This window comes from Ursus maritimus, unplaced genomic scaffold (genome assembly GCF_017311325.1).
Source record: "Ursus maritimus isolate PB19 unplaced genomic scaffold, ASM1731132v1 scaffold_6, whole genome shotgun sequence".
Lineage (NCBI taxonomy): Eukaryota > Metazoa > Chordata > Mammalia > Carnivora > Ursidae > Ursus > Ursus maritimus.
The window spans coordinates 76,444,810-76,472,240 of NW_024426774.1; the positions used below are offsets into that span (position 1 = coordinate 76,444,810).

A 27,431-nucleotide genomic window follows, 5' to 3' on the forward strand; every position below is an offset into this window, starting at 1 on the left:
CTGCATAGCCAAGATTTAAAATATTTATATTCTGTTCAGTAATTATTAATGAGTCACCCTCATTAATATTAATTTAATTAATAATTTAATTTTTGGAATTGCCTATAGGCCCATTAGAAAAATTACAAACCAATAATCAGATTTACAATATTATAATGATTAGATATTAGTCACTAAAGAACAAAGGAGTAAGACTGGACATATACAGAAGGGAACGTCACTAACTCTGAATGAAGGCAAGTGTTCCTGGCATTTAGGTCAAATGTATTTCCATTCTTATACTTCATCATGCCACATGTTAATCTGTCCCAATGAAAGGCTATCCTTTTCCTAAAAAAATGCTGAACAGAGAGGCACCTGGTGGCTCAGTTGGTTAAATGTCTGCCTCTAGCTCCGGTCATGATCCCAGGGTCCTGTCGGGCTCCCTGCTCAGCTGGGAGGATGCTTCTCCCTCTTTCTCTGCCCCTCTTCCCTGCTCGTGCGCTCTCTCGAGCTCTCTCAAATAAATAAAGTCTTTAAAAAAATGTTAAACAGAGCGTGAATTTAGGGTACATAAAATATATATGTCTATGAAAGTGTATATATACAGTTTTAAAAAGTTGAAATGAGTTAACTGTGAAAACACCTTCCAGGCCAGGAAATGGGTTTTTGCCAAGAAATAACCCAGAAACCTCCCAGGCTTACATCCTCTTTCTGCCCTCCCTACCAGCTACCTCGAAATGGAATTTTGTGTGAATCATTCCCTTTCTTCTCTTGATGGTATTTACCACCCATTTATTTTTTATAATTATTAGATAAAATATTCTCTAGTTTTTCCTGGTTTTAAATTTTATATAATTGGAAGCACACTGTATGCATTCTTCTGGGACCTACTTTTGTCACTCGATGTTACGGTTTTTACATCCAGCCATCACGATGCCTCGTAGCACTAGTTCACTCATTCTCATGGTTGTGCGGCATCTCCTTATAAAACTCCACCATGATTTTCTTATTCATTTGACTCTTGATGGACATTTATTTTTTCATTATGAATGATGTATTACAAACATTCGTGAGCTTCCTTCCTTGTACACGTGTTAGGAGTTCTGGGACATGGGACTTACATAGTCTCGACTTTACTAGGGAATCCTAAACTGGTTTCCCAATTAACTTATGGTTAAACTTTAGAAGTTTTTTCCAGCTTTATAATGTAAAATGCAATTTCCTTGTGGTGTTTGCATTTCTGCGTGCCAGTAAGGTAGAGATTTTATGCTTGCTCTTTGTGACACTCCCTGTGTCACAGAATTTTAATTAATTCTTAATTAAAAAAAACATTTTTGGAGTATTATTTCTTTTTTTTTAATTCACAGAAGCATTTTATCGTCTTGATACAAGTCTTTAGGCATATATATAAATATATATGCACACACACCCCAGGGAATAACTGTTCCCAGTTTGAGTCTTTTTACTCTTTTTCTGGAATCTTTGGATGATTATAAGTTCTCAATATTAATGTACATGAATTGATCAACATTTCCCTTTGTTATTTTGTTTAAGAAATACATCAGAAAAGTGTTCTATATTACCTTTTGACAGTGTATAATTTTTCTATTAACATTCAGGTCTTTTAAAAATACAAGGAATAGGGGCACCTGGGTGGCTCAGTCGGTTAATTGTCTGACTCTTGATTTTTTTTTTTTTAAAGATTTTATTTATTTATTTGACAGAGATAGAGACAGCCAGCGAGAGAGGGAACACAAGCAGGGGGAGTGGGAGAGGAAGAAGCAGGCTCCTAGCAGAAGAGCCTGATGTGGGGCTCGATCCCACAATGCTGGGATCACGCCCTGAGCCGAAGGCAGATGCTTAACCGCTGTGCCACCCAGGCGCCCCCTGACTCTTGATTTTGACTCAGGTCATGATCTCAGGGTCGTGAGATCGAGTCCTATGTCAGGCGCCATGTTCAGTGGGGAGTCTGCTTGAGATTCTCTCTCTCCCTCTACCTCTTCCACTCTCTCTCTCTCTAAAAATAAATAAATCTTAAAAAATAAAAATACAAGGAATAGGTTTTGTATATGCTGTAGGGCAGGAGTTAATTTCATTTTTCTCCCTATCAATAACCAATTATTCTGGTACTATTTATTAAAAAGCCCAGTCTGTCTCCACTGGTCTACATTATCAGCTCTGTAATAAATCTAGTTTTCATACATCTGTGGGTCTGTTCCTGGGTCTTCTATACTATTTCATTGCTCAATTTGTCTATTACTATCTTCATTACTTAACTAAAAATATATATTTATTTTTAATACTGGTAAGGCAAGGCTCCAAACTTGTTCTCCTTTGGGAGTGTCTGAGCTACCCTTAGTCCTTTGTTCTATCAAGTAAATTTGAGAATCAGCTTGTTAATTTCCACACATACAAAAGTGAAGTTATAAATTCGCTGTCTGCTGGATCCCACTGTCCCATTTCCACTGTTGAAAGTCAACTGGAAGTCTAATTGTTGCTTCTCTGACGGTATTAAAGGTTATTTTAAAGAATTTTTTCTTTATCTCTGTGATTTGCAGTTTAACTATAATGTGTCTAGTGTGGACCTCTTTTTTATTTATCTTGCTTAGTATTCATTGAGTTCCTTCAGTCTGTGGGGTACTGTCTTTCAATTCCAGAAAATTCTCAGCCACTTTCTCCTTTAATATTTCCTCTGTTCCTTTAGCTCCTGGAACTCTAGTTAAGCATATGTTAGACCTTCTCACTTTATCCCCCATGTTTCTTAACTTCCATTTTGTATCTGCCATTTCTCTAGACTGTACTCTAGATAATCGCTTCAGTCCAATTTCCCAATTTATAAATTTTTTCTTCAGTGATGACCAATCTGCTGTTAAACCTGACCAAGGAAATCTTATTTCTTCTAATTATTTTTTCATTTCTAGAGGTTCTGATTAGTACTTCTTCAAATCTTGTTCTTTACCACATTTTCAACCCTTTCTTTCATTTCTGGAAATTAAAGTAAGCACTCATGTTATATATATATTTTGGGCTTGGTAATTCCACTTGATCTTAGCCAAAAGGCCCAGAAGCGATGGGCTTGGTAATTCCAATCTCAAAAGTCCTTGCAGGTCTAAGTCTCTGCTATCTGTTTTTCATTCCTCTTGTTTATGGTCTCTTGTTTTCTTATAGATGAGTGGTTTTCTCTTTAAGTGTATTTACTTAAGCAATCTCATACCCAATGTGGGGCTCTAACTCATGACCCTAAGATTAAGAGCTGTATGCTCCACTGACTGAGACATCCAGGAACCCCTATTTTTTAAGTTTAGTATATGAGTGGTTTTGATAGCTCATTTCCCTTAGAATTCTGTTTTTATTATTCTTTATTATTTTCCATTTTTTTTTCTTTTTCTGGTATTCCTATTAGCTGGATTTTGACCTTTTCATCCTGATTGATTTTCCAAGTATTCTACCTTCCTGTCATATTTTCCATCTGTCTTTTGCTTTATACCCAGAAAAAAAATGTTTTCAACCTTATATTCTAGATTCTAGATTTCAGCTATTACTCATCACTTCTACTAAATTTTTAAATTTTATTGACCATATTTTAAATTCTCAAGTGCTCATTTATTCTGCAACTACTTCTTTTTCATGCCAATCTGTTCTCTTTATATTTAATACAAATAATTTCAAAATTTTCTGAAGATTTTGATGACACTTGAAATTTTTTCTTCTGTTCTTTGAATTAATAGATTGATACCCTCAGGCCCATTCCTTCTCTTTGGTGCTCTGTTATGTATTCACATTTTTGAATGATAATGGGTTGATTAATGAAGGTAATTGGTGTGAATTTCCTGTATTAGTATATTTATCTCTTTTCCTAACATACTTCTACCTTGTAGGGAAGGGCTGATTTAGAGCTCTCTGTAAGTGCACAGGGTACTGTGACTGGAAGGCTTCATTTAGGGTTCAGGAGAAGAGAGGCCTCAAGGTAAGCTGGGAGCCTTGACCCTCCTACACCCCAACAAAAGCAGGAAGTATTTTACCCTGAGTGTGTAGTGTTTTTATTTCCTTCTTGAGAAAACAGGACTCTTCTTCTACCATTCATATACGTCTATTTTTAAGGTCTGGTATCATCATCATCTCAGAATCTGCTCTGCTTCTCTTAGTTATCAGCCCCCAACTAGGACTTCCAGTCAGCTGTTCATTTTCTTAATAAATATTACTTTTTTGGGGGGGGTCTTTTTTGGGGGGTGGGGGGGGGGAAGAAAAGCCAGACTGAATGCTCTCTATGAGAACCAGTTAGGATGGGCATGGAGGTAATCGGGGAAGAATGGTCCAGGTGTTCCTGTCACTGCCCACAATCCATGCTTATCTATTGTTTCTTGGGGTTGAATGGAAATATGGAGTCTTTCTTGGGAGCTCCCTAAGATAGTTCCCATCACTACTAGAACTTGCTCCTGTTTGTTTCACTATTTTGCTTTTTATCTTTTTCTGGGTCATGATCTTCTCTGCCAGGATTATCAAATAGTATGATCCTTTCTGTTTCTGTTTTCCAAAAACTCAACTGAATTTCTGGTTTGTTGATGGTATCCCTTTTTGTTCTCAGTGCTATTATGGATTTATTTCTATTACTTTTGCTTTTGGTTATTTAAATGGGGATCCTGAAGAAAGGGGAAGAATTGCTTATGCTTACTCTTCCTCTTGAACAGGACGTGCTCACAACTTTTGAAAAACATTGACACACATCATCTATTTTAATATTTAGTGTCTTAAACTTAATAAACTTCTATATTATAATATTATATTAATCATTGATTCAACAAATTGACTAACGCGTCTACCTTTTAAAGATTTAGATTGAAAAGAATTTATGTTTAATTCACACACTTTTTTCCCTTAGTTACATACATAACATACTTTTTCTAATTTCAAAAAGAAAAAAAGCACTGACCAAAAGTGACAGTCTGTCAATCCACACATATACATTTTGTGTTTGGTGTCTGTTAAGTTCAGCTTTTTCTATTTTCTACATATTTGCTGGAGTCAGAATTCCAAATACATTCCAGACTGGAAAGATTCCAAACCAAATACAAGAAACAGCACTGGAAATGCTGGTGGCATTAGCTCTCCTAAAGTTTCAAATGTGCTTTAATCTACAGAAAAAGCTCAGATTTTTAAATAGCAATATTACCTTTTTATAGATGTGCTTGGCTTTGAGGGGGAAATTTATTTGAAAAAAACCTCCCTATCCCTAGAAAAGAGGAAGCCAATCACAAATGTCCACAGACAATGAGATGACAGAGTGGGTCACACAAGGCAGGTGCCACCTTACGTTCCGTAGAAGACGGGGTCTGCTTTACATCATCACATTGCAGTATAAGCATGTGGGTTTACGACATGCCATAAAAATACCCTAGATGCATACCCAAATCACAGTATATAGTTCTTGGACAAGAATTCAAACTCACAGTGAAATGACAGAAGCAACCTTCTAGGGGTCAAGGCAATGGGATACAGTTTGTTGTCTTTGGGGTAGAGTTTCTGGAATACACATCCTGGCAGTCATTTTTTTTTTACCATGTGACCTTGGGTTACTTATTAAGCTCAAAATCTCATTTTCATCATGTGTAAAACAGGGATGGTAATGCCTACCTTATATGCCTATGGTTAGGATTCAGTGAAATTACATGTCAAGGCCCTGGAACACAGAAGAGACTCAAGAGCTATTTCCTTTGTTCTATATGTCAAAAACTCTAAGCTCAAGCAAGTACAATGAATGTACATCAATTATATTCTCCCTTTACCCTGAACTGTTTAAATTCAAATTGAAAGAAATAGTGAGGAAAGTAATGGCAACTCTTCGGTATGCTCTAGTTTTCTAGTATGTTCTGTAGCACAATCATAAGGCATATGATGCTGATACTGCACATCTCATGGACTTAATCAGGCATTTCTTTTAAGTCCTTTTCTTACCACTGAATTTATCATTTTCTTTAGATTTCCAGTCCCTTGGCCTTTCACCTCTTCACCAGTGCCTGTGCTCACAGCAAATCCCAAAAGAGGGTGGGATAATTAAGTGATATTGCCTCTGCATCATGATGCCACCATCCCTCTATCCTGACTTTCTCTAGTTGTGCATTAAAAGTCTGGGGCTTTCTAACACATTTGTCTGGATGTCTTTTCTGCTCTAGCCTTCTGCCTCACAGATGCTCAGTGGGTGAGCCTCAGTTCCAAAGACACATTTACTAGCTCAGAGTGATTTTCATGTTCAAACGTAGCTTTGTAATTGGCAAGGGGTGCTCCTAGCTGAGTGGCTGGTCAGGAGACGAACAATGCCCAGTCTTGGTGAGTGTGCTTTCACGACATGAATGGTTAGCATATGCATTTTTAATGCTCAGGAAGATATTAACACCAATTACTAGTGACAAAGAAGAGAATTAAAACACTACTTCATGGGATGATAACATCCTCTCTTTGACAATGAAGCCCACGTGTTTTACTAGATACTGGTTTCAGTAAGGAAATTGCTTCCTAGACACTGCAGCTTGTCTCTGGAAGAAAGCATGATTTCTTCATGTATTCTAAGGTCATTTATCTTGAGGTCTTCTGATTGGTTCTTTTGGCCCACTCATTTTCTTTCAATTTAGATAACTCACTAGCTGCCTTTAAAGATTTTTCCCCCTCCACATATATCAGAGACTGACTGTAATAAAGCATTATGTTCCTTCCTCCCAGGATTGCTTTGAAATTCACCATTTTATGTTTTGGTCCTCCTTCCCTTTGAATAAAGCTAGAGAAGCGCTCCAGAATCTTACCCATTTGGGCAGTACTTGAACAAATGGCCCTCTTTTTCGCCACCTGATTTTGTTTCTTAGTGAAATTCTTCTTAACCTAAAGTCTATTGCACACATCTTCCCCTCCTCAACCCCTCTATCTTCCACCCCCACATATGAAGCTGTAGAGAGACGTCTTTCTTACTTGGATTATTGTGTCCAGAGGAAACAAGCTGAGAGTCCTAAAAGAACAAGAAATATTAGTTAATTTTCTTATTTTGACTTTCAAAATCTAAGTTGAATATGAGACATCTTATTGGTCATTCAGACCTTATTCACTAATCATGATCTCTACCAGCCACTGTAAAGAGAAACATTTATATCAGTGTGCTTACTAAGCAGTTCTGGAAATGTAGTTCACAAGCACCTTGCTTTTGTATTATAGACTTCTTGTTTATTGAAGTGAAATTCACATAACATAAAATTGACCACTTTAAAGTGAGCGATTTTGGGGCACCTGGGTGGTTCAATTGGTTAAGTGTCCAACTCTTGTTTTCGGCTCAGGTCATGATCTCAGGATTATGAGATCGAGCCTCACATCAGGCTCCACGCTCAGCGTGGAGTCTGCTTGGGATTCTCTCTCCCTCTCCCTCAGCCCTTCACCACCCCTGTGCGTGTTCTCCCTCTCTAAAATAAAAATAAATAAACCTTGAAAAAATGTTTAAAGTGAACAACTCAATGGCACTTAGTACACTCCTAATGTCGTATAACCACTATTTCTATTTGGTTGCAAATATTTCCATCATTCTAAAATAAAACTTACCCTTTAGGCAGTGTCTCCTGATTCCCCCCTTCCCTCAGTCTCTGACAATCACCAATCTGCATCCTGTCTCTAGGAATTTATCTATTCTGGATATTTCAGGGAGTGGAATCATAAAACATGTGACTTTTTGTGTCTGGCTACTTTCACTTAGCATGATGTTTTGGAGGTTTATCCATATCATATAGCATGTATCATTCCTTTTTACGGCCAAATACTATTCCATTGTGTGTATATACATGAATTTGTTTAGCCATTCACCCATTAATGGGTATTTCCGCTGTTTCTACCCTTTGGCTATTGTGAATAGGGCTGTTATGAACACACATGTGTATGTATTTGTTTCAGTCCCTGTTTTCAATCTTTTTGGGTATATACAAACGAGTGGAATGGTAATTCTATACGAGACTTTTTGAGGAACTGCCAACCGTTTTCTCACAGTGGCTGAATCATTTTGGATTTTTACCAGCCATGTATGAAGGTTCCAATTTCTCCACATCCTCACTAACACTTGTTATTTTCTTTTAATTTTGAGAAATTCTATGATAGCCATCTCAGCGCATGTGGTTTCTCACTGTGGTTTTGGTTTTTATTTCCCTAATGACTACTGATGATGATCATGTTTTCAGGTTTTTGTTGGGCTCTTGTACATCTTCTTTGGAGAAATATCTATACAAGGACTTGGCCTATTTTAAAGTGGGTTCTTGGCCTTTTTGTTGTTGAGTTGAAAGAGTTCTTCACATATTCTGGATCCTAGACTGGATATCAGACATATGATTTGCAAATATTTCCTCCCATTCTGTCAGCTTTCTTTTCACTTTATTGATAATATCCTTTGAAATTTTAATTTTAATGAAGTCCAATTTATTTAATTTTTCTTTTATGCCTCATGCTTTTGGTGTCATATCTGAGAATCTACTGCCAAATCCAAAGTCATACACTTTCTCTATGTTTTCTCCATGAGGTTTATGGTTTTAGTTCATATATTTAGGAATTATTATATTACTGACCTTTAATTTAACCCACTTCCCTTTGAATGTACTTTTACTCTCATCACCTTTCTACAGATGAGGCTGGCAACCATCCCACCAGGGACAATCCACTGAACAACTGTTGTCAGTCTCACATTGGTGGATGGAAAGATTATTACAGATTTCCAGGGACCTGCAATGGTGGAAAGTCAGTACTACATAGTATTTTGAGTTTAGTTACTGTTTCGGCAAAAAGCAATTGAACCTGAGTTTATTTGCACTAAAGTGAAATGCTAACTTTTGTTTTGGGAATTCACATCCTTTTTACTTGCAAAATTCCCATTTAGCATGAAATATAAGGGAGGATTAGGAAAGAATGACTTAATCAAGACGGTAGGAATGTAAAAGAATAAGTGGCAGCACATAAAATCCAGTGAAACTTCTTTATAATTTTAGTGCATGGGACAAAAGCCCAGTGAAATGGAATGAACTTCTATTATATGGTTTAATGTACTTTACTAGAGTTTTGCTCCATGAATATGTTTGTCAGGGGACAGGAGATGTCCTTTACGACTTGTTGCATATTCAAATCCATGTGATGTTTTCAAAAGGAATTCCACTGGAACAGTATGAAATCAGCCAGACTGCTGGGTAGGGGCTGGGTGGGAAAATAGGGAAGGGAAGGGATTCCCGTTCTGTTAAACAGACTGAGTCATACACAGATGTTTTTAATGTTAATGCTAGTAATGATGAGCTATTCATATGAAGAAAAAAAACAAGCTCAACTCTCAACCTGAGATTCAGGTTTTGGAAACAGTGTATTAAGATGAAATATTGTTCCTGAAATGATGGGCTAAAGTATAATCCTCATAAATAAATAATTTGGGCCTACTTTGAATAGTTGTTATTAAGAAGACATCCACGGATAAATCCTCCAAATGGATTGGTATGTTTTCTACCTTTTCTAATTAATTTAGAGTTTATATTTGAACATATATTAGTGTTAGCTTTGATACATGAAAAGAACTTTGAGCCCCATGTAGTTGACTCCTCTGAGCTGTCTGTAGATTTTGACATCTTGCAGGTGTCTTGTGTTAGAGAGGTAAACACTCTGTCACCATCAAATAGACGAGAATGGTAGCTGAGATAGTTTCCAGCACTAAGTTCACTCTTTTTTTTTTTTTTTTTAAGTAGGCTCCATGCTCAGCGTGGAGACCAATGCAGGGCTTGAACTCATGACCCTGAGATCAAGACCTGAGCTGGAATCAAGAGTTGGACACTTAACCGACTGAGCCACGTAGGCAACCTGCATCAAGTTCATTCGTAAGAGGAAAAAGTAGGAATTTTTGTGAGACTGTTTGCTCACACTCTTGGGAAAGAGCTCATTTTATTTCTTGATGCACATTAGGCACCCTAAAGCTCAGACGATGACTACAGACCATAGACTCTTGAGCAGAGAACCAAAAGTAAGCTCACAGATAACCTGAATTATAATCACATACTGCAAGATCATGTGTTTCAGAGATCACAGACTTCGAATTTTACCTAAAATATTTGCGCAACTAATGATGATGATTATTTCTATCTTGTGTGGGCAGTGAAGAGAGGCAGAAAACAGTTAAAGTAATTGGTTAAAAAAAAAAAATCACCATAAAAGTTTGCCCTTCTAGAGAGAAGGAGACTTCTGGAGAGGCAAAATAAAATAAAGACTTTGTCTTAATATGTAATGCCATGTTTGTAACCGATGTCTTCTGGGTGGTGCACTGAACCAACAAATACTAGCTTGAAAATACTGACTCTAACCCCAATGTTTCTAGACCATGCCACTCTGCGGGTATGAATGATACCCCATTATCATTCTCATTGACATTGGGCCAGCACATAGCCAGTGGGCTAGTAGAAGGTGTGAGTTACCTTATGAGGCCCCTACCAAGATTATGTCCACAGGACACTGTCTTCATTCTAAGTCTCTGCTGGCCAACAACAGGGCTGGTGGCTGCTGCTTCTTGAAGGAGTCCTGCTCTGCCCAGGCAGCTGCCAAACCCTGGGGCTGCCACAGAGTGTACAGACCCTTTACTCTTCACTGAGCCAGGGCCGGGCTGGGTTCAGGGCAGAGGGAAACAAAGCCCCTCCCCCCCCAAGGCCCAGGCACTTAAGTCCTTCCCATTTTGTATTTCCTGCCATCCCTCCCAGACACTCAGGCGCCCACACACCTATAGCTTCTGTCTCAAAGGCCTTCTCTCTCTCTTCTCTACTTTCTCTCAAAGGCCCTTGCTTTCCGTAAGTAGATGCTTGGGGAGTTGCTAGCCCCATCTGCACATTCTTATTGTAGCCCCCTCTGGGAGCACTCTACAAGGGCTGCAAGGTTCTGTCAGGCACCTTAAGGGTTACAGAGTGAGTGTACAAAATCCCTGCCTACAGGGCCTGGGGGTCTGGTGAGTTAGCAGTGGAGATGATGTGTATACAAAATATTACATCGCAGGGCTGAAAGGGATGTCACAGCCACTCTGCAAGAGTACTTCAAGCCTTTGCATCCTTTCCTTGTCCTTGGGATGTGTGTCCTGCCATTTTCTGTTTTCTGCTTGAGAAACTTCATTCTTTTTTCAAGGCACAGAACAAAAAAGCTCAAGGGTTACCTGCTCTTTGAAACCTTCCTGAATCTCGGAAGGACTCATCTGCTTTATGTTTTCACTGCACTGTGTCACACTGCCACTACAGAAATTACCTTTTCAACTCTGACTCTTAAAAAAAAAAGAAGACAAACCCAGCTTTATTAAGGTACAAATTACATGATATAAATTGCACATATTTAAAGTATACAACTTGATAAATATCATAAAAAGAATGATACTATTATTACTGTCTTGACCCAAGGGTGGCTCTATCTTGTTACAGAGTATTTACGATTTGAAGAAACAAACAACAGTAATATCTATTCATTAAAGAAGATTCAGAAAAGCAGTAAAGTATTAAAAAAAAGTTGCCTGTCATCCTGCTTCAACAGGACACTGCTAAGGTTAATCGACTGCTTCTGGTTTGCCAGCGTCATTCATCAAGTGTGTGTCATTCTGACATGTGCACAAAGGGGACAGCCATTTCTGGTTACTTAAAAGAATATCTACAGATGGGAATTCATTCTTCTCCACCTCTAAGTCCTGAATTCCTAACACCTATTGTTTGGTACATGGGAATCCTAAACCTTCTTTAAATGTGGTGTGTAGCTGGGAAATAAAGTTTGGCTTCATTTGTCTAAAGACATTTGGCTAAAGACAGAAATAACCAAGCATGCTGGTATCCAAGAAAACCCTTCAATGAAGCACTATAATAAAGACTGTATTTCGTCATGGGTGATCTGCCATCAAAACTGTCTGAGGCTACCTTCCCTCCTGTACTACGATGAAAGAAAACTACTGCCAATTAATTGTAAGATGCCATAAACTATAAAACAAATCCTGATTTTAGGGAACTTCAGATGTAAAAAAAAAAATCTACCTCAGATCAGTAAGATACAGTAGTTCTTAAGCCATGTCGCTCAAGGACAATCCTTACACTGTGAGGGTATTACTTAAAAATGGCTCTTTGGGACCATCTGAGGTCTGCTCCACTCAGATCTCCCCTTGCTTGTCTATATCAATCCACTGTTAGAATTATAAAAGGAAAGAAATGGAAATACATCTTATTTTCAGACCCACTCATGAAGCTAGTTACTACAGAAAAAGGAACCACCTGATTTGGGGTCTCCCTTCACCCCCATCCATCACTTTCTCCTCATTCTTTTTTATAAAGCTCAGAAGAGTTGAAATAAGGTAATTTATAATTAATTTAGATGTTTGTTTCAAGGTAATGCTAAAACATGGAGTATTAGTCCAAACACTTTGTGGTGCAATTTAAAGCATGCTAGGAAGCCCAAGAGGGAGACTGAAAATGAACGTTCCAACTTTAAAGCACTTTCCTTCACACTTGCTGCCTTTCTTCTCCTAGTGTACGAAAAGGCAATAGGGTTATCATTTCTAAAATGATGCTAGAATTCTTCTGTATAATGCATTAAACACTGACCAGTAAGAATAGTTCCAGACCAGGTTGTTCCCACCAGAGCCAGCATCCATTGCCACACGAAATGTTTGTGAAATGTTGTTAGGTTTGCACATATGCCTTCTAAGGATGCAAAAGGTTGTACAACTTTGAGTTCTTTATTTGCATTTCAAAATTTATGAGACTGCTACAGAAATGAAGAGAGAAGGGCAAATCAAATTCACTTTTTTTTTTCTTGGCTGAAATACCTGATAATGGCACACAGTCTTTTTTTTTTTTCCTTACCCAAATTCAATTACTTTTGAGATTTAAAGAATGAGGAGGACATGTCTGGTAGTTTTTGTCTAGGGAATTGTGGCTCCAAATTAAGATTTCAGAGAACAGAAAAAAAAATCCAAGTTCATTATTAATGAACTTTACTATATATTACGTCCTTTAACACTGAGACAAATTGGGGAAATTCTCAGAAGTATTTAGCTAATTAATTTAGTGGTACTGGTAACTCAGAGTGCCCAGTTTAAAAGGACTTTCCTTGTGAGGTCAAATTACCCCTTCAATCTTAATGAGGACTTAATTTGGTCATTTATTAGTCATTTTGAAGATTTTGCCCCTCAAATTCCATAAATAATTCTAACTCCTGTACACTAGCAATAGCGATAATCTCAAGCATTCATAATCTAATGAATGAACTGCAAGCCCTCAATTGTCAGAATACTAATTAGCTGAGATACAGGTTAAAAGAGATGCGCTGTGTGTGAAAATTAGCAACAGTCTTTGCAGTGGGCAGAGTAGGGCTCCCTCAAAGATGTCTGTATCCCAATTCCCGGACCGTGTGAGCATCTTGCTGCTCATGGCAAAAGGGATTTGCAGATGTGGTTAAGTCAGTAATTTTGAGATGGGAGATTATCCCGGATTATCCAAGTAGGCCCAATATAATCACAAAGGCCCTTATAACAGAGAAGGGGGAGGAAGGAGAGTCAGAGAAGAAGACGTGACAAGGAAGTGCGAGGTCAGGATGATGAAAGCCATGAACGAAGTAACAAGGGCAGCTTGTAGAAGCTGAAAGCAACAAGAAAACAAATTCTTCCCTAAAGCCTTCAGGAGGAACTCAGCCCACCAACACCTTGATTTGAGCTCAGACTTCTGACTTCCAGAGTTGTAAGACAATATATTTGTGATGTCTTAAGTCACTCAGTTTGTGTAATTTGCTACAGCAGAAATAGCAGACTAATCCAGTCTTATTTCTTCTGTACAAGATCAATTAATAGTACTTCCAAGCTTTTTGAAAGAAAAGCATTATTAAAATCATGCAATGTTCTTACACTTTGTAAAGTGACTTATTCTTTCTTTTTTGGGCAAGGCCAAAAGATCTAGGGATGACTTGACTCTACACAAATCCTATAAAAATCCTAAATAACATACAGTTTTTAATTTAAATTTGAAACTCTGTGCCTTATCTGATATTTGATATTGTATCTTTTTGGATGGAAGATAAGATTCTTGTAACTTAATTTCTGCCTTGAAAAATATGTTTTTTGTACTAATGAGATAAGGTCTCTATTTTACTATAGAGATAAGTTATTACTTAAACTATATACATTCAAGAAAACAAATTTGTACAACCCTTTTGGAAAAGTCACAACCAAGTGTGCCTTGGGACAATTACATCAGAAATTATACCTACACCATACCTTTATATAAATAAAATACGTATTTGGGTGTATTTTGGGTGAAGTCATTATTTTGGCCAGATTATATACAAAAATTATAAGGATTCTGCACTGTATTTTGAGTGGCAGTATTGCCACTGGAAGTTCTAATACAAGAGTGACATGCAGGTTCTGGTTAAAGACGGTGACATTGGAAGATCTTGAACTCACCTCCTCTCACAGACACACTGAGTCCACAGCTACGCATTTCCTCTTAAAGAAACCTAAAGCCCGGCTGACTGATGATGACACATTGAGCAAATGAGAAGAAAACTACATCAAAGCAGGCAGGAGAAACTGGGACACAATCTCCCCATAAAACCACAACTGGGAGGGAACGCCAACCTTCTCCTTGAGGAGCAAAGGGTTCCAACTCCATATTGATCACTCCAACTTTTTAGGGCTGCACTTGAGAGATAAGTCAAAACATCCAATTTTGAAAACCTATGGGGCTCGAACTCCAAGACCCACAGCACAGTAGTCATCTGAGAAATGCCTCTTAAAGGGCCCATGTGCTCCGAGTCGGCCACACCAGGGCCCTGCTCAGATTATGCCCAGACTTCTGCAGGAGGCACACCTACTTTATTAAAATCTTGGCCTGAGGGGCAGGCACCCAATTTAACACACACAACTAGGAGCCTGCTGGAACACTTTCAAGGGTCAGCCTGGTGGGTGCCATTTTCTTGCTCTCCCTTTGCCATGTTCCAGAGCACCAGTATATCCTAGAAGGGAGCTCTGATATGTGTCTGATGCCCTGATTTTTGTGGCTGCTGCCTAGATTATGCCTCTTTGTCTCTTGGCTCTGGAGGTCAGAGATCTTGTGATCCTGGTCACAGGGGACTGTAATAATAGGTGTCACCTGCAAAGGAGCTTACACCCCTATCTGATGCCCTGACTCTGGGGACTGTTATCAGGGGACACCTCTATATCACCTGGCTGAGGTGACCAGTGGGGCTTCACCTGTGGGTCCCACAGGACTGTAAACAATGGAGAAGAGTTCTTAAACTGTTACTATCCTCAGGTCATAGCAAGAAGCAATAGGCCCAGGAGCCCAGTCTTTCTGGGAAGGAGGCCTAGTAGCTGATCATCATGGCTGTGGCCTGAGGGGTAGGCTACTAATTAAACATGCATCTGGAGCTGACTGGAATCCTTTCCAGCTATCTCTTTGCACTCAATCCGGCTGTACTCCAGAATACCATGTCTCCTGGAAGGGAGCTTTACGTGGATCTGGTGTCTGGTGTTTCTGGCAGATGCCTGGGGATGCCCCTTGATCACCTAGTTCTGGTGGCCTGAAGAACTTGTATTCCTTGGTCCCACCAGACTGTGGCAATTAGAGGGATGGTTCTTGGCAGGCTACCATGTCCAGGGCGTTGCACAGACAGTAGACTGAGGCACACCCTCTTTCCCCCAGTCTGGGAAGGAGGCCACTTTGCTTGTCTTAGAGCTTTAGACTGAGAGTCAGGCTTTGGGACTGGCACATACTGTTTTTTTTTTTTTTTTTAGATTTTTATTTATTTATTTGAGAGATGGAGAGAGAGAGATAGTGATAGCGAGAGACAGCATGAGCAGGGAGGAGAAGGAGAAGCAGGCTTCCTGTGAGCAGGGAGCCCGATGTGCGGCTTGATCCCAGGACCCTGAGATCATGACCTGAGCCAAAGGCAGACACTTAACCGACAGAGCCACCCAGGCTCCCGGGACTGGCACATACTTTAGTGGCCTATGGAGCTGCTCTCAAGGAACATATGCTGTGGACACCATCTTTGCATTCTCCCTCTGGCTTGCTCTAGCTTGCTGGCATCACCCAGAAAGGAGCTCATACACACTTCTGGAGCCCAAATTTTTGCAACTGCTGTCTGGGGAACACTTCCAGATCGCCTGGCTCTGGCGGTCAGCAGTGCTTATGCCTGTGTCCCCTCAGGGCTATATATATTTGCATACTTTTAAAAGCTGTTGCCTGCAGGTCTGGTTTCCAGTCAGCCTGAATCTAGGTTCTGAGATCCTTCCCTTTGGGACACTGACATGTCTTGGCACATCCTAAACTACTGGGAGCTGCTAAAAATATAGTAAGTTGTCTGGACAAGCACACAGGTTTGAGAGATGACCAAGAGCTGGGGAAGGGCTGAATAAAAAGGTTCATCTCCTACACGAGGCCACTCCTTCAAGAATGAGAGAGGTGGTTATTATATCTACTATATAGAAACCAACACAGAGAATCTGGTAAAATGAAAAGACAGAGGAATATGTTCCAAATGAAAGCAAAACTTCAGAAAAAAAACCCGTAATGAAACAGAGGTAAGTAATTTACCTGATAAAGAGTTCAAAATAATGGTCATAAAAATGCTTACTGAATGGATGAGAATAGAGGAACATAGTGAGACCTCCCACAAAGAGATGTAAAATATAAGAAAGTATCAAACAGAAGTCACAGAGGTGAAGAATGCAATGGCTGAGCTGAAAACTACTCCACAGGGGTTCAACAGCAGAACAAATGAAGCAGAAGAAAGGATCAGGCTCAAAGACAAGGCAGTGGAACTCACAAATCAGAGTAGGAAAAAGAAAAAAAGAATGAAATAAGTGAAGACACCTTAAGGGCCATAAGGAACAAGAGACTACATTTGCATTATAGGACTCTCAAGAGGAAAAGAGAAAGAGAATGGGACAGAAATTTTGTTAGAAGAAATAATGGCCACCTTATGTGGATATAGGGTTCTTGCAGGTAAAATCAAGTTAAGATGAGGTCACACTAGATTAGGGTGGGCCCTAAATCTAATGACTGCTTTCCTTATAGAGAGAGACACAGAGACACAGGCAGGCAAGATAGCCATGTGAATGAAAGTGATGCAGCTACCAGCCAAGGAATGTGACAGACTGTTGACAGTCATCAGAAGCTAGGAAGAGGCAAGGAAGGGCTCTTCCCTAGAGCCGTCAGAGGGAGCATGGCCCTGGTGACACCCTGATTTCAGACTTCCAGCCTCCAGAACTATGAGAGAACACATTTATTTTATTTTAAGCTGCCCACTTTGTGTATTTTATTACAGGTGCCTTAGAAAACAAATACAGATGATTCCAAGGGTTTTGGCCTGAACCTGCTGCAAAAATGGAGAAATCACTTACTGAGAAACACTGGGATAAAAGGCTTGTGGGGGGGATTAAAAGCTCAGTGTTTGATCTATCAAGCTTAAGATGTTTGTTAGGTATCCAAGTAGAGATGTTGAGTAAGTAAGGAGAAATACAAGCATGGAGTTTGGGAGATGGAGAAGGGGCTAGAGACACAAATTTAGAAGTCATAAGCTTGGTATAAAGAGTATTTAAGGCAATGATCAGAAGAAATAATTAGATGAAACAATAATTAGAGTGAACAAACAGAGAGGAGACGTGGAAGGATTAAAGGTAAGCACAGAAAAGAACTATCAGGGACTTTAGGTCAAGTCTGGACTAAAAATCTGTTTGAAAATACACTCTAGCAAAAACAATACGCACATCTTAAAAAGAGGAAGACTTGAGACACAAGAAACAATGACCATAAGAAACTAACAAATAATTTTAAGGTGTAATGCTAAAAAATGGTTATAATAATAACAGTTTGAAATATTGTAATCTCAAACTGAGAGATGATGGTGAGGGAGATCAAAGTAAAACTAATTGTTTTATAGTTGGGGGTAGAATATAGACATGAATTAATTGTAGGTATTGATAAAAATAAGTTTAGGTTAAAAATGTATTAAAATTTTAAAGGCAATTACTAGAAAAACAGAGTATTATGTATACGTTTGAAAATCCTAAAGGGGGGAGGAAGGAACAAAAAAAGATTAATTAACCCAAGAGGAGGTAGAAAATTTGAAAAAGCCAACAGGAATAGCAGAAAATGAAAATACAATTAAAGATCTACTCTTAAAAGAAAACTATGGACTGTATGTTTTATGGTTGAGTTCTCCATGCCTTTAAGGAGGGGGAAATTGACATGTTACACAAAGTGTTCCAGAATACAGAAAAAGGTAGAAAGCTAAAGAATTCATTATAGGAGGCTATTATATTCCTGGTATCAAAACTGAACAAGCATATCCAGAAAGATACCTAGACCAAGGTGACTTATGAACACAGGAGTAAAATTCCCAATTAAATATTGGCATATTGAATCGAAAGTATATCAAATGAACAAAACACAAAGGAAACTAATCATAGGAGTATACAGGTGATTAAAAAATCAAGAGAATCTACTAATGTAATTTTCTACATTATAAGATTTAAGAACAAAACTATGAATACTTCAATAAATACTGAATAAATTTCAACTGAATTCAAACTTGTATTTCTGTATACTCTGGGAAACAGATCAGTAATTGCCAGGGATTGGGGGTGCAGGAGGCATTGACTACAAGGTACCAAGGGAGAGTTCTGGGTGGTGATGGAATGCTTCTATATCTGGAGTGTGGTGGTCTCGGGAGCATATGTTTTTCAAAACTTCCAGGATACTAACTATTTGCAAATTGTACCTTAAGTTTTAAAAATGAAAAACTAAATCAATCCATGAAAGTGTTCAGAAAGCTAGAAATAGAAGGAAGGAACCTGAGTTGGATATACAATGCACAATTCATATACCTGTTGATAACATGTAAACTCAATGATAAGCATCATCCTCGTCAATGTCATGAATATGGCAAACGTGTACAGCTTCCCATCAACACAATAAGAAAGGTAAAATGAAACATATTTGTTATTTGCAAAGCTCTTTAACAGCTCAATTCACTTAGAGTAAAGCCCAAGTCTTTTCAATGGTCCTACTATCCCAGCATAATGTGACTCCATTTATCTCATGGTGTCACTTACTGTTCCTTGCCTGGTTTGCTTTGCCCTGATCCCACTGTCCATGTTGTTCCTACAGCATTCAGGCACTTTCACTGCCATCTGCCACAACTCTCTTCCTCCACTTGCCTGCATGACTTACTCCTTCTCTTCCTTCAGCTCAAGTGTCACCTCCTCACGATGGTCTTTCTAAAGCTATTTAAAATTCATCCATCACCATTCACCATCAGCATTCAGTAACTTCCTCTCCTGATTTATCTTTCTTCACTACATCTCATAATCTAACATGTTATATATTTTACTGCTATGCATTCCGTTTTCTCCCACTTGGAAAATATTAGTCCACCAAAAAAAATCTCCCAGAACCAAAAGGAGTTCAGTAAATAAATATATAACACCTGGTACATTCCTTTTCGGTTCTTGTGGGAATATACCTAGGAGTGGAATTGCTGGCTCATACGATAACCTGATGTTTAACCTTCGGAGGAACTGTTAAAGTGTTTTTCAAAGAAGCCACACCATTTTGGATCCTACCACAACTGAGCAGGGCTCCAAATTCTCAATACTCTTGTCAACACTGGTTATTGTTTGTCTTTGATTTTAGCTATTTACGTAGGTGTGAAGAAGTATCTCCTTGTGCTTCTGATTTGGAACCCTAATGATTAACAATGGTGATCGTGTCTTTTCATATATGTATCAGGCATTTATAGACCTTCTTGGGAGAAATGTCTACTTAAATCCTTTGCCCATTCTCAAAATGAGTTATCTTTCTATTGTTGGGTTGTAAGAGTTCTTTATATATTGTGCTACTACCTGTTTCAGTAAATAAAATTTTATCTGAACACAGCCACATTTATTCACTTAGGTATTGTCTGCAAAGCCTAAATTATTTACAATCTGATCCTTTACAGAAAAAGCTTGTTGACCTCTGATTTAAAAATGAGTTACTGAGGAAGAATTAGATAAATATACCGAAAAAAAGAGGCTGGATAGTCCTGAAATAAATCCATGTATTTATGAGAAATTCAATTGTTGATTTAGGTGGTATTTCAAACCAGTGGGGGGAACATGGGCTAATCAGTTGATAATGTTACAGTAATTTACTAACCACTGAAAAGAATAAAGCTAGAATCCTTTGTTACACCATCTACAAAAAATTGCTTGAAAATCCAAAAATGAAACTATAAAAAATGATAATAAAATAGAGAACATTGTTAGAATGTTGGAGCAGAAAAAATCATTTTTCTCTGACATAAAAATTAAACACTTTGGTAGTATAAAAGGTACATAAATAAGGTTGCAAGAAAATAGTTGCATCATATATAATAGACAAGTGAATAAGATATAAGGAGTTCCTACAAATCATTTTTTTAAAAAGTGCTAATGGATATGAATGGGCAATTTGTAAAGGAAAAATATTCAATGTTCAAACTAAGAAGTAATTGGAGAAATGCAAATTAAAACAATGAGATATCAATTTTTCACCCACACTACAGACACAATGATCTAAAACCAGATAATGTTAAACCTTGGCAAAGACGTATAAAGAAGTACGGTTGAAACACAGTCAAGGCTAAATATGGTTTCTCATGCTTCTAGTACCCAATTCTTCTTCTAGGTGTTTATACTAGAGACTTTCATTCAATAAGAGGCATACAAAGAAGCATTTATAAAAATGTTGGTTGTAATAGTAGTGTTTGTGATAACAAACCATAACCAACTTCAGTGTCCATCAAAAGGAGCTTGACTAAATAAAGTACAATAAATTCATACCACAAAATATTTTGCTGCAATTAAGAATGAAGAACATCTCTATACATTTACTTGGAAAGATCTCCAAATACACTTTGTTAAAGGAAATAAAAATCAGCTTAGAATGAAATTTACCACTGTGATAATTATAATAAACTGTTATATTAATAATTCACTTTAAAAGGTTTCAATGTTAATATTTAGCAATAATATGTATTCACTGTATCCGAAAAAAAAAGTCAACTCTTAGAAGAAATGCTTTTAGAACTATGCCATCTAAGAGTTTTTAAAAACTGCATATGAACATATACATATATCATGCGCAGGGAAGATGAGTGGAATGGTACTCACCAAACTCTTGAGAGTAAATTCTGGGTAGGTAAATAAAATCTAGATGAGAGTACTGGACACTTTCATATTTTGCTCCTTCTATCTGTATAATTTCATCTTTATGAATATGTAGTTATATATTAGTTGTATGGTTAAAAAACATAAAATAAAACCTATTAGACTCATGTGGAATTTAAATATATTGTGGCTGATTTGTTGAGTGTTTGCTTGTCCTTAGAAAATGGAAATTTGTTTTTTAAAGTCCTACAAAATATTTTAAGGTTTATAAAAATACCAAAGACGAATTATATACTACATGTCCTCAATTCTAAGACATTGATTCTAAGATACATTATTAATTTAATAACAGCTTTTGGGGGAAAAAAAAGACAATCACACTGAATGTATAAGATGATTGTATGATGCATTTCAACTTCACAAATGTTTTTAGATAAAACGACAATTATAATATGCATCACATTTTGCCGAAAGTAGTAAAGTAGAAGCTTAATTTTCTCCCTTTGATGAATAAATACATGCTTGCAAATTGTTGAAAACCAGCCATATGCCTCTGGTAGAAATATTTACAGAGGGAAGAACAATCACGGCAAAACCCACTATGCACTAAAACTTTTTGTGTGAGTAAAGCATGTTGCTCCTGAGTGTTGCAAGAGCTCACCTTATTTGGAAATGGAAATTTGCTTGGTTCCACTTTGCCAGGTGCTGGGACAGCAGAAAGTGGTGGGAGCCAGGTCATCTCCTACACGGTGGGAAAAAACAAACCGCATTGTAATACAGGGAGTATTTCAAGTCAGTAGCTATCTAAACCTGCCTTAATAACACTGGGAAGGGATCGGAATGAAGAGATGAATAAAGAATGAAAAGGATTTTTTAAAAAAGATTGTGAGGTCCGCTTTCATGATTTCTTTTCCTCATTTTACCAATTCTTGGTTCCATGGCTATCCCCATGCTCCCTTTATATCTTAAAAAGATTTGCAAGGCTGTCCTATTTTCACTTCATTTAAGCTCCTGAGTAAAGGGACAACCTAGTAGTAAACGTTCTATGGAAACTGCTGTACAAAGGCGGCTGCTTCTCTTGGACTCAATCCCACAAAATTTCACAGGGTGTTTCTGAAGGAATGTACAAAGTACTTTTGACTTTAGGGTCATTATGAGCGGACTTCTTTATTTTATTAGAAACTAATATTAGGATGAGTTTCCAATAAGCCCCACACATCACTTTGGTCTTCATAAAATTTCCGTCATGGAGAAGTGAAAAAACATATCACACATATGAGATAGTGAGTGAGTGAGAGAGAGAGAGACAGAGAGAGAGAAATAAGTGTCTTATCATTTTTATAACACAGTATCAAGAATACAACTTTAGGTCAACACACAATCATCTGTCATAGGCTTTCTGACATACACTTTCACTAAACAGTGAGAGAGAGAGAGGGAGCGGTGTTTAGCCACTTGCAGTTTTCTTCTTCAGTTCCATCTCCTGGAAGTTACCTGCATTCACTAAATGACTGTAAAATTAAATTGAATCAATTGATTTCTAATTACCAGGAGACTTACTTGGGAGTTTACAGATAGGTTCTGAACCCTATATATTTTTTTTAAATTTCCTTCCACTTTCAAACCTAAGTAAGCATAGAAGCAGAAGTTGATCCATTTTAAGAAAAGTGAGAAGTTCTTTTTAGGTGAAGACATTTTCTCACCTCCCTTGGGGAAAAGGGATTCTGTCAGGTTTTTCAAGTCAAAGAGCTTCTTGAGGGTGGTCTTGTGTCTTTTTTGGGAGGGTAACTCTCCTCCTTTAGCACCTCAGATAGTGCAGACCCACACAGACAGGGAGCAGAGGGAGAGGTCAACCCCACCCTGGAAGGATTTACTGACCCTACTATCATCGCTGACTCCCCATCACACCTGTGCCGTAGGTGGGTTAAGCTCATAGGCATTTGAGATGTCCCTTCTCCATTCTGCTGTTAGGGAGGTCTCGCCAATGGAAAGCAAAGGAAGATCCAGTGACCTTCTATATCCTCTTACCTCTGCTCCCCAAGTATCTGCCTGTTCTACCCTGTATCTACCCCTGTTGTCTCTTTTGAGGAGGCTGTTAAGCAGGACTGCCAAGTTTGTGTCCAGGAAGAGTGGGTGCTCAGTATATTTTTGAATGAATGCCCAATTGAACAGCATCTCTGCAATGTCTCTACCATCCTAATCACACCTTTATTACTTTTAACCTGAATTACTTTAATATCTTCCAGATTGGTTCTCTTTCTTTTGTTATTATTAATCCATCCACTGCACTCCAGCCAACTCAATTTTCCTAGACTACAGATGTAGACAAAAAGCTTCACTGCTTCGAAATCTTCACATACCATTATATACACAAGAATATGATGATGACCATGGCCATGATGCCTCCTGTTGTGCTTTACAGTTTTCAGAGTACTTCCATACCAGTTTTTAAATTTACACTCAACCTTTAATTACTACTATACCCATACTGTAGCTGAGGAAGTCAAAGCTCAAAGAGCTTAACTATTTGCCCAAGTTCACTCAATTCATAAATGTCCCCTCTGAAATTTGCACATATATCTCATACTTCCAGCCCAGTATTTGTCTTTCACTCCACTGCATTTCCTCTCAAAGACCTCACCCTAGTATTCAAGACTGTCTACAAGGTCCCGGTTTTCAGCCTTGTGTCTTTTTTGTTAGTCTACACACACACTACGTATAAGGAAAAGTACACTCTCTGTTTTCACTTACACTACACACTTTGTGTGTGAATGTCCTATTCTCCTATGTTTTTTTTTGGGGGGGGGGTTCTATCCATTCATTAAGGCTCATCTCAAACTTTATGTCTTGAGGCCTTTGCTGATTCCCCTTCTATTCCAACATGATATGACAATTTCCTTCTCATGCTCCTCCAATGCACTTACTTTACTTTTCTCTCTCATAGTAACTGTTAGATTTTTTTTGCATTACCATTTTATGAGTATACACCTCAGTCTGCACTCAACCATATCCTTCCCCCAAAGTAGAATAGAAATCATACTTAGGAATCTCAATAATCTCTTTCAATAACATTCAGATCTATTAAACATAATCCTGTCAAGTAGGACTGAAAATTTCTCCAGAGAGGGATACTGCCTACTTATCTTTGTATAGACTGAAGTATGTTATATACTATGCACTCAAAATTAAGACGCTGTTATCAGAAAGAATGAGTTCTCAACATTTGCTGCAACATGGACGGCACTGGAGGAGATAATGCTAAGTGAAATAAGTCAAGCAGAGAAAGACAATTATCATAGGGTTTCTCTCATCTATGGAACATAAGAACTAGGATGATCGGTAGCGGAAGAAAGGGATAAAGAAAGGGGGGTAATCAGAAGGGGGAATGAAGCATGAGAGACTATGGACTCTGAGAAACAAACTGAGGGCTTCAGAGGGGAGGGGGGTGGGGGAATGGGATAGACTGGTGATGGGTAGTGAGGAGGGCACGTATTGCATGGTGCACTGGGTGTTAAACGCAACTAATGAAGCATCAAGCTTTACATCGGAAACCAGGGATGTACTGTATGGTGACTAACATAATATAATAAAAAAACATTAAAAAAAATTAAGACGCTGAATCAAACTGAACGCCCATATTTCAATGCAAAATTCCATACTAACTTTATTTTAATTCTAGTTAAGTATTTCCATATGATTTTTCCACCTGATGAATTCTGCTAAATATACGAAGGAATGGTAAAGACAACAGGGTTGCTTAAAACATTTAAATCTTTAGAATTTCCAAAAACATAAGAATTCTTTACACAAACTATTTAAATGTATACCTTAAAAATCAATGTGCAATGATTTTTTTAAGATTGATTATCCATTATATAATAATTCTTCATTAGGGTTAGATGGGAAACTTATGAGCAAAGAGATTATTTCTACTTCTCTTCTGTCACTTACTAGCTCAGTGAGCTTAGGTAAATCACATCTTCAGTAAACTGTAGTGATTTAAAACCACAGACCTAGGAATCAATCAAATCTGAGCTTGTGGTATTTTAGAACCAGAGGAAATAGAGATGTGAACAATCTCAAAGTTTAATCATGAAGATTAAATGAGATAATACATATACAGAGCATAGCGTGGTTCCCTTATGTTTAATCATTCGATAAAAGACAGTACTGATTAATATAAAAATGAGTTTCAGAATTCTTATCTCTAAAATGAGAAAAAGAATTTCTCTCTTAGCTTTAGATATTGGGAAACTGAGATGAGAGAATATACAGGAAAGTGTTTTTTTTAAAGATTTTATTTATTTATTTTTAAGAGAGAACATAAACAGTGGCGAGGGGCAGAGGGAGAAGCAGACTCCCTGCTGAGCAAGGCCCCTGATGCGGGACTTGATTCCACGACCCTGGGATCATGACCTGAGCCGAAGGCAGGCGCTTAACCGACTGGGCCACCCAGGTGCCCTGGGAAAGTGTTTTCATAAAAAAATGAAGCATTATGCAAATATAACCTGTAATTAAGCTAGCAATTATTAATACCAACTATATAGTATTAAAACAGAAAGTTTTTAAAAGCGATTATTATGATCCCTAAATATCATCTGTACTTTACACGGGAGAAAAATGTCCCTAAGCTTTCTCATGGGAACGGAGCCTTGACATAATAACAGTGAGATAAGATTTGGTTTTAAAAAAAAAAGTGCTTAATTTGTACCTTATTTCTGGTAGTTTAAAATGTAAACAAAGGTAAATAATTTTTCATAACTGCTAAAATTTCACTTAGTTTATCTCACGTCATTCTCTTCACAGGAAAAACTTCCTGTCCATTGGCAGGTGATCAATCCCATACCACTGTGTCCACTGTTGCCCACCCCCACTCATGCTCCTGACCTCCCTTGCCTCAACCAGCCCTTCCTCACTGCTTGTCCTCCTTGGCTGTTCGGTAGTCACTTCCCGGATCACAGGTAAGACAGGATGAAAATATAAATAAGGCCAATTACTCCAGAGTTTACGGAGCTACCTTCTGATCTTCGAAAGTCCCTTGCCACTTCTTTGATCTGCCTGTCTTTGTTCCTTTTTGATTTCTTGTCTCTTAGGAATGAGGTCACACCCTATTCCTCAACACTAAGAGGCTTCAGTTTTGAGCTTGAGTTCCTTAGCCAACTGGTAGGATTCAGAATCAGACGTATCTGTCTTAACACAGCCTTATCAGTCCCATCTCTCTAAGCAGATGTCTAGTTACCCAAGGGACATATTTCAGGGTGTCTTCTTATTTCTTAGATAAGCTTCAAATGCCAAGTCTCTTTATAGTAAATACACTCACTTTTCTGCTAAATGAAGGAACAGATGGTTAAATGATAACAGTATAGAATACTGCATTTCATTAACTGTCCAACTTTTCTCTATCCTTTATATACTGATTTTCAGAAGGCCATGGGACACATGGGCCAGTGTCCATTTTCACACCTATTGTCCAGCAAGACTGACCCTGAGTCCCCGGAATCCAGAGCTTCAAGGTGATCAGACTTTCATGTGCTCGTTTTGTGCAAGCCTCTCCCTTCCATGTCACTACCCACTTACTCTGGCATCACCTGCGTCAGCCTGTCCTAGAACAAATGGTCAGAGGCTTAGGGTACCATTCAAGAAGCAGTGTGCCTCTTTGTTATTCAAGGTGAGAAAAAAAAAAGTTGAATTTTAACCTGAAACCTTAAGAGTTCCAAATGTATATATTGTAGTATAATGATCTGCAAAGTATATTTGGTTTGCAAATAGAATAAATTAGAAAAATATTGAACATTTAAGTTTTCCTATTAAAATCAACAAATAGAAAATAAAATAAAATCAACAAATAGAGGAATACTTTTTCCCTGGTCTCTCTCCCTGTCTGCTGTCTCCCCACTACAATCTATCTCGATCACTGTCAACGAAGTATTTTATTTAAAATAGTTCCTATGCCACACTTGCTCAAAAGCTTCCAGGGACTCTGGTCCAAGCGTTCAAGATGCTCTGTCATATGGTGCCATCAAGACACAGTGCAGTGTTCCTGCCTGTTACTTTTCTATGCGGTCCTCCCCTCCTCCTGCCAGATGGGCTTACTTCTTGTCCTGCCCTATGTTTTCCTGTCCCGACACTTTCTGCTTTTCCTTTTGTGTTATTCCAACTTCACTTACCTCTTCCTTCTTTTTTTTAAAAAGATATAATTATTTGAGAGAGAGCGAGTGGGGGCAAGAGGCAGAGGGAGAGGGAGAGAGAGAATCTCAAGCAG

General features: G+C 38.1%; 1 protein-coding gene across 5 annotated transcripts in view; it reads right to left on the reverse strand.

Moving 5' to 3' along the window:
- Positions 1-27,431, reverse strand: part of AFF3 (AF4/FMR2 family member 3) — a 551,602-nt gene that overhangs the window by 173,770 nt on the left and 350,401 nt on the right. For all 5 annotated transcript variants that reach the window (XM_040623579.1, XM_040623576.1, XM_040623578.1 and 2 more), the window contains 2 exons: positions 21,831-21,911; positions 6,940-6,976 (listed from right to left, as the gene is read on the reverse strand). In XM_040623579.1, coding sequence (XP_040479513.1) covers positions 6,940-6,976; positions 21,831-21,911 — 118 coding nt within the window. The remainder of the gene's footprint in view (positions 1-6,939; positions 6,977-21,830; positions 21,912-27,431) is intronic.